At 38.2% G+C, this 14,952-nt stretch overlaps 1 protein-coding gene across 1 annotated transcript in view; it reads left to right on the top strand.

The window, feature by feature from the left end:
• Window positions 1-2: 2 nt before the first annotated feature.
• The window catches only part of creb5b (cAMP responsive element binding protein 5b), a 41,463-nt gene continuing 26,513 nt past the window's right edge, over window positions 3-14,952 (top strand). The window contains 5 exon segments of the mRNA XM_030750872.1: window positions 3-13; window positions 11,346-11,423; window positions 11,737-11,830; window positions 13,353-13,474; window positions 14,763-14,920. Of these exon segments, the coding sequence (XP_030606732.1) occupies window positions 11,370-11,423; window positions 11,737-11,830; window positions 13,353-13,474; window positions 14,763-14,920 (428 nt within the window). The 5' untranslated portion in view covers window positions 3-13; window positions 11,346-11,369.

Below are 14,952 nucleotides of genomic sequence, written 5' to 3'. Positions count from 1 at the left end.
AATGAAACCGGAAGTGAGGCTGTTTGACTTTCATTAGAAAAGCCAAAATATTTTCTTTTCAGGATAAATTGCATCTAATTGGTTCGAGCTGAAGTGAATCGTGAATGTACGACTGCAGGGGATTGGTGGATGACAACCTTTTGGCAAACTCGGAAACATTTATCACATATTATGAATACTGAAAGTTATATAAAGTTGTTAAGCATTTTTTCATATTTATTTATTTATAAAACACGTAATCATTTCAACAAATAAATTACTAGTCAAAAATAAAAATGTTGCTATTATTGTGCCAAAGGTCTACATAAACATTTAACCTAGCTGCATCACTTATTTAACATTTTAAATAGTTATAAAAGTTTGTTTTTAACAATGTGCAATGTTGGTCAAATTTTAATTATCAACTAAAACATGAGATAAGTAAAAGTATAAGTATATGCACATTTAAAATAGCAGCGATATTATTTAACTACAAAGGCACAGGTTTACACCGTAAAACGCACTCCCAAAGCACTGTTTACATTTTGTTTGTAATGTTTTGAGAGGAAATTGCTTTTTGAACATTTTGTCAAATTTAACACGTGTAGTTTGCACAGTTGGCGGGATGCAGAACATCATGGGGCTATCGCTAATTAATAGCTATTTATTTGCTTTTTCCTTTCATGTTCAGAACATCTCTAATTACATGCCTGGCAGGGTGTGTTCCACTTTAACATATTCTTAAGTATCTATCTTAATCTAAATTGTCTTCTAGATGAGCAAATATATTTTTGGAAATGCGGTTAGTGATACACTTGTGTTAGTGGGGTTAGGTTAACTGGTGATTCTAAATTGCCCATAAGTGTGAATGTGGGTGGGAATGGTTGTCTGTCTTTCTGTGTTAGCCCTGCGACAGGCTGCAGGGTGTACAGGGTGTACTCTGCCTCTCGCTCTATGACGCCCGCGACTCTGAACAGGATAAGCAGAAGAGAATGGATGGATGGATGGATGGATGGATGGTTGGACACACTTGTGCCTTGAATCCCACAGTGGAGCAACAAGTAGCTTAAAAGCATCTAATGGCCACAGAGTGGCAGTGTTGGTCAGTCAATAAAAATAAGTCGTGTCCAGTGAATTAAAGGTCTCCCAGGACTATCGCCAATGTAGTCAACAGTGTGGTCCTACAAAAGGTTTCATCCTTCTGCCTGATTTTATTTTTTATATGTTTTTTCCCGACTGTCAACAGCACTTCACATGTCTTGTTCTGCGCAGGGATTTTATTCTGTCAGTGGTCTGAGAGAGACAGGGTGGAAATTAGTACATGCTGCCATTTTTCATCGTTCATTAATTCATAAAATCAATTTGAAAATGTGCACAGATTCTGAACGTGGCACACCGTGTGTGTGCTACGTTTAATTAAATTACTTGTCAGAGTAACAGATATGAAACATTTTGTACCCTGTCATTAATCTAATCTGGAGCTGGTTTCTTCCTTTTTTTTTCCCGTCAGACTGTTTTCAGGAGAACAGAGTGACTGATGCAACCACTAGTAAGACCAAAACACAGGTCTCTACATGTACATGTGAGAATGCATATAAAATGTGACCTGAAGAATTACCTTTTGAAAATACCAAATCACAGCAAAAAAAAAATTCCCAGCAATCTTCACTTACTTTCTTTTATGCATCCATTGACTGTGTGGTAACTTTGAGTCCATGCCTGATAGATGTGTAATGGGTCATAACTGGGCCCATCCAAATTTCAGACCAGTGATGGTAAAACTATTTTTTCCAGTTATTCCTGAGAACACTGTGGGATATTGCTATGAAAGCATTACATCACGCACAGCTCCTTGCTTGAGGAAACTGATGGGTTTTTTTTTAAATACTGGCATTGCTTATCCTCTGTTATTTATTGATGTTTTTGCTTGACGGGTAAAGCTTCACTTAATCATTACTTTTCAGTATATGGATACATGAGGTAATAGATGTGTTTGGGATTCTTTGCGCTTAAGATGTACTGAATAGGCTGTTCAACCTCACTGGGGAAACACATGCAGGCAAAGTCACGTTTAACAGCTGCTCGTAAGTGGCCAAACCCTTCTGTTCTCTGCGAACTGCCCAGCAAGTTTGAGCCAACCAATAAGATCATTTCCTCACTCCTACACACTACAGTAAAGAAAGGGCACCTCAGTTCTTCTGGCTTCATTTTTGCACAGAGCAGAGACTTATTTCAAACAGCTGAAAGTGAAAACACCTCCCTAGTGACTTTATTGCTAACTCAAATCATCAGTGTGTTTATTTAGTGATTTGTAATAAGACAGCGGGTCCTGCAAGCCAATATAAATCATAGAGGGATGACTAACACAGTGAAAATGCCACTCACAAAATATTATCCATGCAGTGTTGTAATGTAATCTAAAGGTATTGTGTTATTGTTATTCTTAGCCTAGCCATATAACATTTAAAAAATGTGTTACAAATGTTATTAATAATCCATTTTAAGTGATCCAGAAGCCAAGTTCATATATCATAAGAGTAGTAGACTTACTTACAAATGAGCAAAGAGATCATCCTACACAGTTATGAATCTCCAGAGCCCTCAATCAGGCAGCACCATTCATCGGCCACCTAATGTAAATGATACAGGGTCAAGTGTTTAAGTGAGAAAAAGTCACTAAGGTTATCTGCTGAGGACCCTCCAGCATATATGTTTAGCTGAATGAGACTCTCAGGTCCATTAGAAGGCTCAGCAGTGATACAAGAACATGAGTCTTTTGAGTCCATTAGTTAGCTGACCATTCATTTAAAGAAGATTTAATCTGTATGTCTAACTTTATAAGATGTATGAGTAACTCAAATGTTGCATTGTACAAATGTTATTGTATTGGTTAAACAAATGCATGTACTGTGAAGGGTTTTTTAAATCATTATTTTGGAGTTTAATTTCAAAACATCCCCACAACCCAGTACTGAATTTGGATTACTGCATCATTGTTTTGCAGTGTAAAGAAACAATGTATTTACATGTTGTGACAATGACACTGAAGATTGTCATAGTTAATGTGACACACGCACATCTATCTATCTATCTATCTATCTATCTATCTATCTATCTATCTATCTATCTATCTATCTATCTATCTATCTAGATAGATAGTATATATATATATATATATATATATATATATATATATATATATATATATATATATATATATATATATATATATATATATATATATATATATATATATATATATATATTAAGAACCTTGACATTGACAAGGTGTCAACAATGTGATACCCAGTATGTTCTGAGGGGTTTGGCTCACCACACAGTAGTTCTTTATCTTTAACCACTGAGCAGCAAACGCTGCACATGCAACAACATTCCCACTTGTTCAGAAGAAAAAAAATATGAACAGCTTAGCCAACCAGTCTGGTATATTTTCCTGGCTTTGTAAAGATATGATTATGTTTTCAAATCATAATAATCAATGACACTGCCACAAAATAGACAGAGATTAACAGCTTGGAATTCTAGTTTGTTTTTTGTATTAAGTTTGTAAAACATTACATTTAAACAGAGCATAAAACAACCTAATCCCAATAAGTAATAAAAATAAAGAATTATATAATTTTTGAAGAAATTTTGAGTCTGTCAATGCTTCTACTGCTGTTGGACTTATCAGACAAACATAACCCAAAAAATTCTAGACTATCTTATTTTGGATGTAAGTAAAATTTACTTAGCGGCTTAGGTCTTATCCTCTTTGCATCTTTTCCTCTGCCACAGCAGTCATGGCTTACTTGGTCTCAAATATGTGATAACAGCTAGATAGTGCAGACCTGAAATCTTTGATTGACTGACACATTAAGATTTTAAAACAAACATGCCACTACGGATGAGCTCATCTACAAACTAAAGTTCAGAATTCCTTGCAGTTACTGCTTTGATATGCTGTTAAGTAAATTCAGAGCTTTGGATGTTGCTTTTAAATCAAAATGTAATATAATGAAGACGAAGATGCACCAGTAGTGCATGGCATGAAGAAAACAGTGTTTTAAAAACTAGAAAACACCAGCTGACAAAGACCCACAGATATACCAAGCTGTTTAGTCTTTTATTAGGAATATGCTTTTTTCTACCCCAACATTAATGCACCTTTGCACTTTAGAGAAGTATCTGCATGCAGCAAAGATAACAGATATATTTAATTTGCTGCACAGTCAATGAGAGCTCTACGCTGCCATCTCTGCAGGCATAGTTACCTATGTTTAAGGTATGAAGAGCAGTATTCATTTGGACGTCTATTTCCTATAGCTGATTCTTAGGCAAAGTGGAATATTCATGAAAGTGCTTTATATTTTGTTGAAAATTGAAAACCTATGAGACGCTTTTGCTATTAGCCTCCGTCACCTTTTGCACCTGCTACAAAGAAGCATCATCACTGGTTCTTATCTTCCCAAGGTGATCTTAGCCAGAAGCATTGCACAAAGGCATAATAATAAAAGGTTTAGTATAATATAGATCAAGTCCACTTTAGTGTGGGTCACTGACCCAAACTGTATCGGCTCTTTCCAACCTTAATAGTCTGCTCCTCTGGGAGCATAATGTTTGGATTGGTTGGGAAATATATTGGCAATAAAGAGACAAAAGGATGTCATAAATGTTGATTAAAGCTCTGGTTAAAAGACAGAGGCGGGATAGGCTCTGAGTTATGAGGGCTTTTCAGACTGCGTTATTGTTTCAGTGACAGAGCTCTTAGTGTGTCTAGTGGAGTGGCGAGTGGTAAACATTTCTCAAAGTGTGAGGAGTCATTAATCCCTGGAACCGAGGATGGCTTCACTACCAGTGTCTGTGGCCCAAGAAATCACAGCCAGTTGGCACCAGCAGGTCGAGCAGAACTCCAACATAAATGCTTTGCACTTCAGAACTGTTTAAATCTCTTCTGTGTGCTGTAGCTAAGGCACATTTCAGCAAAGGCAACATACAACAGTCTGTGTTTTGCACATTCAGTTCATTTGCAAGTCAAGCTGTCGATGGTGCATTGGGTCCTGCCAGGTTACAGCTTAACTGTGAAACATAAGCAAAAAAAGAAGCCAGTTTAAAGAAAACATTTTTCTCAGGCCGTAACAGTAAAGTCCTAGAGTAATATGTAGATTTATAATGGTTGGAAATGTGAAAATTGTCACCAAGGTTGGATCATCATTCTGGCAAAGCAGAACTTCACAGTTTCTGAAGTCATCAGACTTGTTGTGTATGTTTATTGTAATTTGTTTTGAAGAGGTTCCCAGTGTCATAATTACTTTCAGTATTTCAAATTTGTGCTAAGATGCTTCACATTTCTACATTAATTTGCAAATTAGCAGAGGACCACAAATCTGAGGGTATTTGTATTCTGCATGAAAAATGCATCACAAGTCATACATGTCAGAGCAAGAAAGTGGATCTTAAAAGCCAGTTTCGCTTTGGCTCCTTTTTAATGTGGACCTATATTGCTTTTTCTTATTTTCTGTCATATATATATATATATATATATATATATATATATAAAGCTAGTGAGTCCGAAAATAAAGATATGGAGCTAGAAATGAGCTTTTAAGCCACCCACCCCACACCCCCAAAATGTGTCCATTTTGCTAATTGAAATTTGCAGGGTCCAGATTATTGTGTTTCATGCCATGAGCTGTTTATCGGATTTTCTTGTTTCACTGTCTTGATGTCACTCAATTTAAAGATGCAGTACTGTACGCTTACTTTGCGCTTATTTAATTGGTCTGTACTTGCGCTTCAGCTTTGGACCACACCCACTAAGGTCCAGCGGTGTTCATGCCCCTGGGCGTGTATTTGCAAACCCCGCCCCGCTGGCTCCGCCTACCAGCGGACCACAATGATTTAGAAGTTCAGGAATCCCACGTGACGTCACCAAGGGTGACGTTATGCTTCTCTAAATAGATCGTATTGTAATCTTTTCTCAGTCCAACGTGGTTTCTTCTGAGAGACTGCTTCACGTTTTCTGCACTTGTTTGGTAAGTTGAAAGCGTTGCCACCATGCAGAGGACCGTGCATGCGCCTCTGCAGGTTTGTTGTCCTTTCTTTTTTTTAAAAAAAAAAAGCGATACTTTTCCTTCTCTCTTCATGCAACAGCTTGTTTTCTTGATCGTTCCAGCAGTCTTTCTAAAAATTTTGTTTTTTCCTTGTTCAGAACTCATTTATGTCTGCAACCGCAGTGTCGTGCGAGTTTTGTTTGAGTGAGTGCATTGTCATCTCACTTCGCTGTTCGTGTGTTGGCCTGTCTCTCTGACTGCTGTTGAAGTTGAACGCGGAGTCAAGTGCCGCTGCAGCTTGGTCTGTCAGGTAGCGGCGGAGACAAGTCTGCATAAATTCATGTCAAAGGACTGAAAAATGCTCAATTGTTTTTTATGCAAAGGGTGCTTTTTATTGCACTTCACACCAATTTGGCACATCTTCAAAGTTTTTTCTTGGCTCTTAAGCTCCAAAACTGGAGCCCTGCATCATTGTCATGCCTGTCCCATCCAGGGATACGCAGAGCAGGCTAATCTCCCGGACTCGTGCGTGCTGCGGTTCACCAATGATCGTCTGGAAGATTATGTGCCCGCTGGTTATGCTGTTACCCCAGTTAGAAAGAAAGAAAGAAAGAAAGAAAAGGACCGATGCCTTTGTTCACGTTAAATTTGTGTTCCTTTTCCTCTTGGAACAGTAAGGTTCACCAACATTACGTCATTCTGCAGGCCAGTCGATATTTGATTAAGCGCTGAGATGTTGAGGGTTACTTTGAGTAAGGTTGTGCTGACGGTGCGCGCTTTGTGATGGTACAGCTTGAAAAAAAAAAGAAAAAAAAAGAAGAAAGATTGTTTAATTATTTGATTGCTCGCTGGCCGCTGTCATTATGTTTACGTGACAGCCCTATCAATAACCACTTGTTTCTCGTGCGTTTAATGTAACGTGAGATGGATTTTCTTTTCATGAAAGGGTTTGAAAGAAGTTTTTCTTCTTAAAAGGATAAAATATAAGTTTACGAAAGCTATAGTTTCAGTAAAAGCTGGAAGGAGGTACAAAAATAACAAAATAAGTTGACTAGATGGACAAAAAGCAACTCTTTATTTAGAGCAAAAATACATCATGCATAGCAGTTTATAATAATCATTGGGGCCTATGTAAACAAATGCCAAATAGCAAAGACCATAAAATCAACAAGTTTGCATTAAACCTACTAGTATATTCTCTAAGAGTGTTATTCAATAACCTTCATGGATATGTATTTTACATGTAAAGCTTGATTGCAATCCAGCGGCTCATTGCAGCAGCGAAATGTGACCTGCATTTGTTGATGTTTGTTTTGTTTGCTCAAGGTACCCCTGGCAATATGAGAAGGTGCGAAATGATAGGAAATATAAGGGAAATCTCAAGTCTGATCAAGAAGTCCAACACAGAAGTCAGAGCACTTTATTTTAATCCTAGAACTTTCTTTTCCCCTTTCTCTGCAATACTGTAAAATGAATGCTAAGAATAATACAGTAAGCATAATATGAGCGTTGCTAATCCCATGTTAGACCTTGGAGGCTTCATTATGTGATTTATGAGTTTATGTTGTGTCAGAGAGCAGTAATTGAAAGCTTTTGAGGTTTACATTTACATCAGACCAGTCTTCTTTCAGTTTAAGAGCAGAAGTTCAGGGCAGACGTTGTCAGAGAGGTCCGTGTTCGTTGCCTCAGGGATCACTGTAATCCTTCCTTGAACTTGTACTGTCAAAAACCCAGGCTGTGGGGAGCTGGAGACTTGAATTGCTGTGCATGTTTGTGCTTGCTTTAACCCCATATGCCTTTGCACCCCAACCCTTCTTTTCCTCACCATATTGTTTAAATTCGAATATGTGGTCTACCTGGAGAATTCTTCCCCGGTTCCTCTTGAAATCGAATGCCGGACCCTAATCCTTCCCCTCGCTCACATCAGGATGCAGTTAATGTAAAGTGTAACCAAATTTCCTCTGCTAAACTAAAACATCTCTATTAAATGAGAGCCAAGTGCCCTGTCCAAGGAAAGGGCGTTGAATGCTGATAATTTGAAGTGTGAAAGCTATTGGATAATTCGCAGAGGCATTCGCAGAATTGATGGTTGGAAGTTTTATGCATCATATGGTTTGAATTTCCTAGTAAATGTGATGGAATGATCAAGTCCCGTTTTAGAAACAGGAACAGGAAGGTAAACGTTTCTGTTTTTTACAGTTATGGAAACCATTTTCTCTTACTTTTTTTTATTAATGCCTTATATTGTTCTGCTGTAAAGTTTTTATGTCTTTTAAGAAGTGTTTCAAATTCGTACTGGCAATCATGATGAAAGCTAGAAAACAACAGTTCCAACAAGAGTTGTACAAACAGTGGATTCATGCTGTCCCATCAACGGTTGAGATGTAAAAAAAAAAGGCCCTTTATTTAAAACACAAATAAGTAGGGACCTATCTACAGACACTGCTTCTATACCTGCTCTCACCCTGAGCTTAGTTTTTTTAAGGCTCACTGTTGGTCATGTTTGTTGTGTCAAAGGAGACCAGGTGAGTTTTTAGGGGCCCTGTTTTAGAGAACTGAACTGGTGATAGAAAGAGAGACCAGGTCTCATTGCTCTCTGACAGAGAGACCCTGTCCAGACCCTGTTCAGCAGGCTTGGTCATGAAGTACAGCTTGTTAGGAAAACAGCACTGCTTAGCATAACACAATATTTGACTGTTTTGACTGTGCTCAAGCAAATAGCCTATATCTATGAAAAAGACAGACATGTACATAGTGTATAAAGGTATTCATGCTTGACACTTGACATGTCATAGTAACTTAGAGAATTACAGACGCACTGCAGTTCTTGTGCAGTTCTTGTTCTTGTGCAGAACTGGTGGCAGGCAGAGATGATAATAATGCAAGTAATAAATGGAAATGTTTTATGTGCCATTAAATGGAAATGATGTGGTCCAGTATCAGTGTTGTAAATACTGCAGATGTTCTAGTTGTACTAAGAGCGCACAGGATTAACTACACACCTATTTGCTGATCATTAAACTCTTAGTGTCTTATCAACCCCCCCCCCCCCTTTTTTTTTGATGAGATTGAAGTTGTGCAATATAAAGCAGAGAAAACTAAACAGAAAAATTACTGCTGCTCTGTTTACTTCATTATGTCAGCTTTTCACTATTTAGCCTTAGTTCTGAGTTATCATAACAGAGAGGAAATAGTTTTTTTGTGTACCCATTGACTTTCGTTAAAACATTCAGCCAACACTCAGAAGGCTTAATTCAGTAATTAAATACAAAATGCACGTCTCGTATTGCTAGACACCCTGATTGTCCACATGCGCTTTGTGGGCTTTGGATTGAAACCACACATTGGCCAATTACGGTTTCCATGTGTGAGGTTTGAAATAGGGGTGCTAGAATTGTGAGATTCTGGGCAGATACCAATAAAAATGCTATGTTGAAATAACAATTTGCAAAGAACCAATGCCAACATATATATCTTTTGTTTGTATGTAATCATTTGTGCCAGGGAAACAATGAAAACTTTACATCAAAAAACAATTATTTTGAAATCTTTCAGCTCTCGACTACTCAGTAAAGGACAGTCAACAAGGCTGACACTGGCCAGTGCTGATGTTCTTCCTACATACTGGTGCATCCCTGTTTTGCATGTTTATGTTTGCTTGGCCCTAAAAGACAAATAATCGTAGCCACTTAACATCTGGTACAACATCTGTCTGAAAGCGCTTGGCATCTGTGTTATTGGAATGTGATGACTGCTCGGAGGCTCCTTGTTAGTGTTTATTAGGAGAATAGTTTATACTTTTGCACTATAGCAAAACTAAGAGCTTTAAATACCAAATAAGCTGCGACCCAAGTATGATTTTGTAAAAGGATTGCACAAACAATACAATTTTCTGCCCATTGCTTTGCTGACTGTGATGAAAACCATTTTTCTCATTTACACAAGTGAGATACTTTTTTTTTTTTTTTCCACCTAATGCTGTCTAAATGCAAAGATCCTAACAAAAATTACTTAAATATTCTCAGCACAGAATCTGACCAAACTTCAAACTTGGTAAGGTTACAAATGGTTAACATCCTCAATAAGACTTTAAAAAAAAAAAAAAAAGACATAATAAAAATGCAGTAATAAAAAAAGATAGATATATTCCTTTTATGCCTACAGTAATAGAAAAACATAAATTCTTGGCAGGCACAATTAGGTAAGCTGCTGCTAAACTTTGCAGCATAAATATCTTAATGTGCGTGATGCGCCTGGTGGGCATCGAATTTGATTTAGGTGCTCGTCAAAGTTTGACATGTTATTTAATGTGTTTGATGCTGATATTTATTTTATGCACCTGTTATTTCTGGGGTCTTTTTTTAAATTTGAAATGTATCGACAAATACTGTCCAAAATTCCGAATTTTATGTTGGATGCGGAATGGATTCTTTACACAGTTTTGCTTGATTTTGTTTTTGAAAGTTAACAAGGGAAAATGATATTTCCAAAGTTTGTAGAGATTTATGTTTATTGCTTCATCTTCTAGGAATGCTCGGCCTGTTTTTCTTTGAATTATTAAAGTTAACATAATAGCTGAACCCACTAACATTTGACATGATACATTGCTGCGGGTGCACTGAGCAGTGTCTGCTAAACTACACATTCGATCGGAGTTGCAAGTGAACAAACTTGATGCCCCCTTACTTGTATGCTTTTAAACTAACATTTCAACCAAGTAAGCTGCACTTTGTGACTGCACACTGCCATACGGCCACTGCTTTCTTTTCTTGTTCTCACTAAAAGATGTATACCAACTGAAACAATTAATTAAGCCTTTAACTGATGGCTGTATGGCTGAAACCTATAAATATGGAGCTGTTCGACCAGATGTAAGTGTCTTCCGTTTAAAGACAAATCTGGTCTTACTGCATAGCTACCTTAATGAAAAATAAATACTTACACAACTACTATGAAGCGTCTATAGAGACAGATTTGTTCATTTTGTTCATTAACAGCTTTTCAGTATTTTACAGTCTATGTGGTAATGTGCAATAAAAATGTGGATATAAAGAAAATCCATATATCGAAATATTTAGAGTTTTCCCAGTGGTTGAGCTTTGCTGAAGTTATTAGACCCAGTGTTTCCACAGCCTCAGCCTTGATGTCATTTTAGCAGAGCCCAGATTACTGTAGCGTGAGAAAACGAGTCCAGGTGCAGTGGCAATTTCATGTCTTGCATGACACAAGTGTATTTTCCCTCTTCAGTCCTGGCAAGGAAAGCAAAATTATTCAGTTCTCCTCCCTGCTCTCTTCGTTTGTCTTTTTTGGTAGTTTTATGAGAAGTTGGCCAGAGTGATGAACTCGGACCAGGAAAGGCCGTTCATGTGCAACGCTCCTGGCTGTTCTCAGGTAAGAGTGTTGAGACACATGGCAATGCGTACATGTGTATGTGTGTATGTATGTCTGAATGTAATTTGAGTACGTTGAGAAGGGCTTCAGAGTAGGTTTCTCTCTCGTGCATGAAGGAGAAATGCAATAGCACAGAAGTGATAGAAACACAAACTGTACGCAATTCAGGTGTTAAAAGAAAAAAGTCTCTTCTTTCGTACACAGGCAAGAATAACTAGAATAACAGCGAATGTTATTTTAGGGCAAGGCTTCACTTCCTATCAGTTACTCATAGTTGTCTCTTTTCATACATACAATTCTTCCTTTTCAATAGCGATTCCCCACAGAGGACCACCTAATGATACACCGACACAAACATGAGATGACCCTTAAGTTCCCCTCCATAAAGAATGACAACATGTTATCAGGTGAGTTACGCTACATCAATACAGACTTAAAAGAAACTCGTAGTTTGTTTGCAGGTGTGTGTCTTGGTGACTCATGCACAGACACTTGTCTGTCATCAGTAGCCCTTAACAGTGTCTGCAGAAGCTGTTTACAATAATGTAAATCATATGATGCATGCTACCCTACAGCATAGTTTCATTCACACACTTGAGTAATATAGAAATAAACTGCCTGATGAAAAGCTGGACAAATGAGCAAAATTGACAAATTATGTTAGATTTGTCTTTCTGATTTGCTTTTCTCTGTCATTCAGTGCATCATTGTTCTGTGTACCACATGGGAGAAAGGACGTTTTAGAGATGATAGGGTGTGTTGAGCTGCTGATCTGCACATTATTCTAGAGTTCAAAGAGCACATTAAGAGTCAACCCAAGACCGATCCAATAGTATAGATCTCTGTTGCTTGTAACATCCCTACTGCATCAGCCATCGTCTAGTTAAAACTGCTACAAGCAGCCTATTCAAGTAGTGTCTTCTTTATTATTTACACTCCGTAGTCAGCAGGATCAGATTTTCTAGGCCAGGTGTCTTTATCGCTTTTTGTCTGAGTTGCAACTCTGACTATTTCTTTACTAATACACTGAACTCAGTGTATTATATAGTAATAAAGTCAGTGGTTACACTGTACACAAAGTTACACCTCAGCCACGCACAGTCACATGCAAAATTGTCTATGCTTAACTTTTAGTACTATAATTCATGACCCAAACTTGACCTGTTCTATTTTGCTTTGCATTGACTCAACTAAAAATGGACATTACTCAGTTTCTTAATAGAGCGTAAGTAATATTGTCAGTCTCTGCTAATCGAAAAGGTACTGTATATTTGCAGAGTAAAACTGTGTTTTGAGTACACACGTCATGACGAAAGTTGGAGTCAATCCTCAGTCTAGCCAGAATGGATAAACACACCATGAAGTATGCTTTTAGCCTTTGAAACAACTGTGATCCCAAAATCACCTTCAACAGTCTGAAACCTGATCTGTGTGCACCCCCCACAATGTCAAGTTGAATACCACGGCTTGACTGAGCTCAACAAATGAGACCCCGCTCTGTAGGTGGGATCTGTACTTTGTCAGCTGAAACTGGGCTGTCGAAGGTAGTGTCTCTCACCGACTAAATAGAAGTAATGTGTTCTTATTCTTTTGGATGGGGAGTCCATTAGCTTGCTTAAAGTGCATGCTGGTAAAACTGGGGTTCACGGAACTGATTGAACAAATTTAGGTATTTTCTCGTGCATGCTGTACTTCTTGCAGACATGGTGCCTAAATGAAATATTGTTTGCATTATGGTTCTATTTGTTTGAGCTTTTACACTGTATGAATATTTCAGATATGCAAATAAAATTAGGCATACCTCTCGTGTGCAAAAAAAAAAAATCACATAGTAACATTTATGTTAAATGCTGTACACGTTGCTGTCCACATTTCTCATATACAGATGTTTTTGCTTTTAAACCTGAAAAACTTCTTTTTGGTTTACAGACCAGACACCCACGCCGACACGTTTCTTAAAGAACTGTGAGGAAGTGGGATTGTTCAGTGACCTGGACTGCTCTATTGAGCAGGAGTTTTGCAAAGCCCAGGAAGAAGAGGACAGTAAACAGGTACTGCAGCACAGAGGACAAAGCCTCAGACTAAAAAAAAATAAAATAAAGGTGAAGACCAAAGCCACAAAGGTTAGGTGGTTAGGAGCTCTTATCTGGTACGATCATGAGTAATGTCACTAACAGCGGCTCACACTGCGTGAGCTGATAACATATTTTTTTTATAGACTGAAAACACATAGACGTCATGTAACCACATTCTGCTCATTTGTTCAAAACTGGATAGCCACAGGTCTTCATAACTGCCAATATTTCTGCTTTATTTTCTCACTTTTATCAAAACTATACTTTGATTGTTGCTTATCCAGCTCTTGTGGTGCCACTAGCGCCGCACTTCTTTAACCCCATCTATCTTGTCAACAGTGCCAGACAAGGTTAGCAGGTGGAGATTTGTCACCCATCACAGATGAGAAAAAAAAACTGGTTCTCCACCTGTAGCTTCAAACAGATCTCCATCTCTTAAGGAGGGAGTCTTATTTTTTCCAGAAAGACATACAGACCCCTGAGACATCTTTTTTTTTTAGCAGTAATAAAAAAAAAAACAACCAAACAAAAAAAAAACCTGACCAGACAGTTTGTAAGTGAGCAGAGTCACAAACATTGACGTTTCACAAAGAACGTGATCATTTATGCATTATAGATCTGCCCTGAAGCACCTTGACCTGAAACATGGGTAATAGTCAAATCACCACAAGACAGACTGCTTATCTAACGTCTGGGAAGATATGCACTGCATGCTGTAGCTAAGCTGTTGTCCCTGTGGTTTGGCTCTGGAGATCGTGTGTGCTCAGGTCAGCCATGTCTAGGCTGCCCAGCCTGTGTGGTTTAAGATGGGAGGCTTTGCAAAGTCAGCAGGAGGCGAGTCAAAGCAAGACTCTCTGGGAGTGTAAAAGCACAACAAGATCAGATAAGGAGTGAAAAACTTGAAACTTCAACAAAACACCAATCAGCCAGTGAGGACCTAAAATAGTCAGTATACGGTGATACTGGGGAAGACTGAATAATTGAGCTGCAGTGCAAAGACCTTTATGCCATTGTAGGTGCGTTGGAGATGCACTTACAGTGGCATGTTGTTAAGTTAAAGTCTGAGTTAAAATCTGGTCATCATTCAATTCTCAGTATTTCCTAAACTCAGTTCACATAGGTCCTCATTAACCATTCAAACTGAATGTGTAAAGCCCCAGGACAAACAATTGAAATACTCGAGTTTTGCTGAACTTGGAGACACTCTTTATAGAGTCCTAAACCTCTACACTGTGCTCACTCGTCTCCTCTCTTCTCTTTACAGAACATTTCACTGCATGGCCCAGCAGGCCAAGGCCAGCACCAGCAGTCCCACTCACGGATGGGAAATCATGATACCAGCATAGTTATCCAGCAGGCCCTGCCCTCTCCTCAATCCAGCTCTGTCATAACTCAGGCTCCATCAACAAATAGACAGATAGGGTAAGCAGACTGCACTGGCAGAAGGATTTAGC

Source organism: Archocentrus centrarchus, chromosome 16 (genome assembly GCF_007364275.1).
Source record: "Archocentrus centrarchus isolate MPI-CPG fArcCen1 chromosome 16, fArcCen1, whole genome shotgun sequence".
NCBI classification, from domain to species: Eukaryota; Metazoa; Chordata; class Actinopteri; order Cichliformes; family Cichlidae; genus Archocentrus; species Archocentrus centrarchus.
Note: the sequence above shows the minus strand (reverse complement) of the source record. Positions and strands in the feature narration are given on the sequence as shown.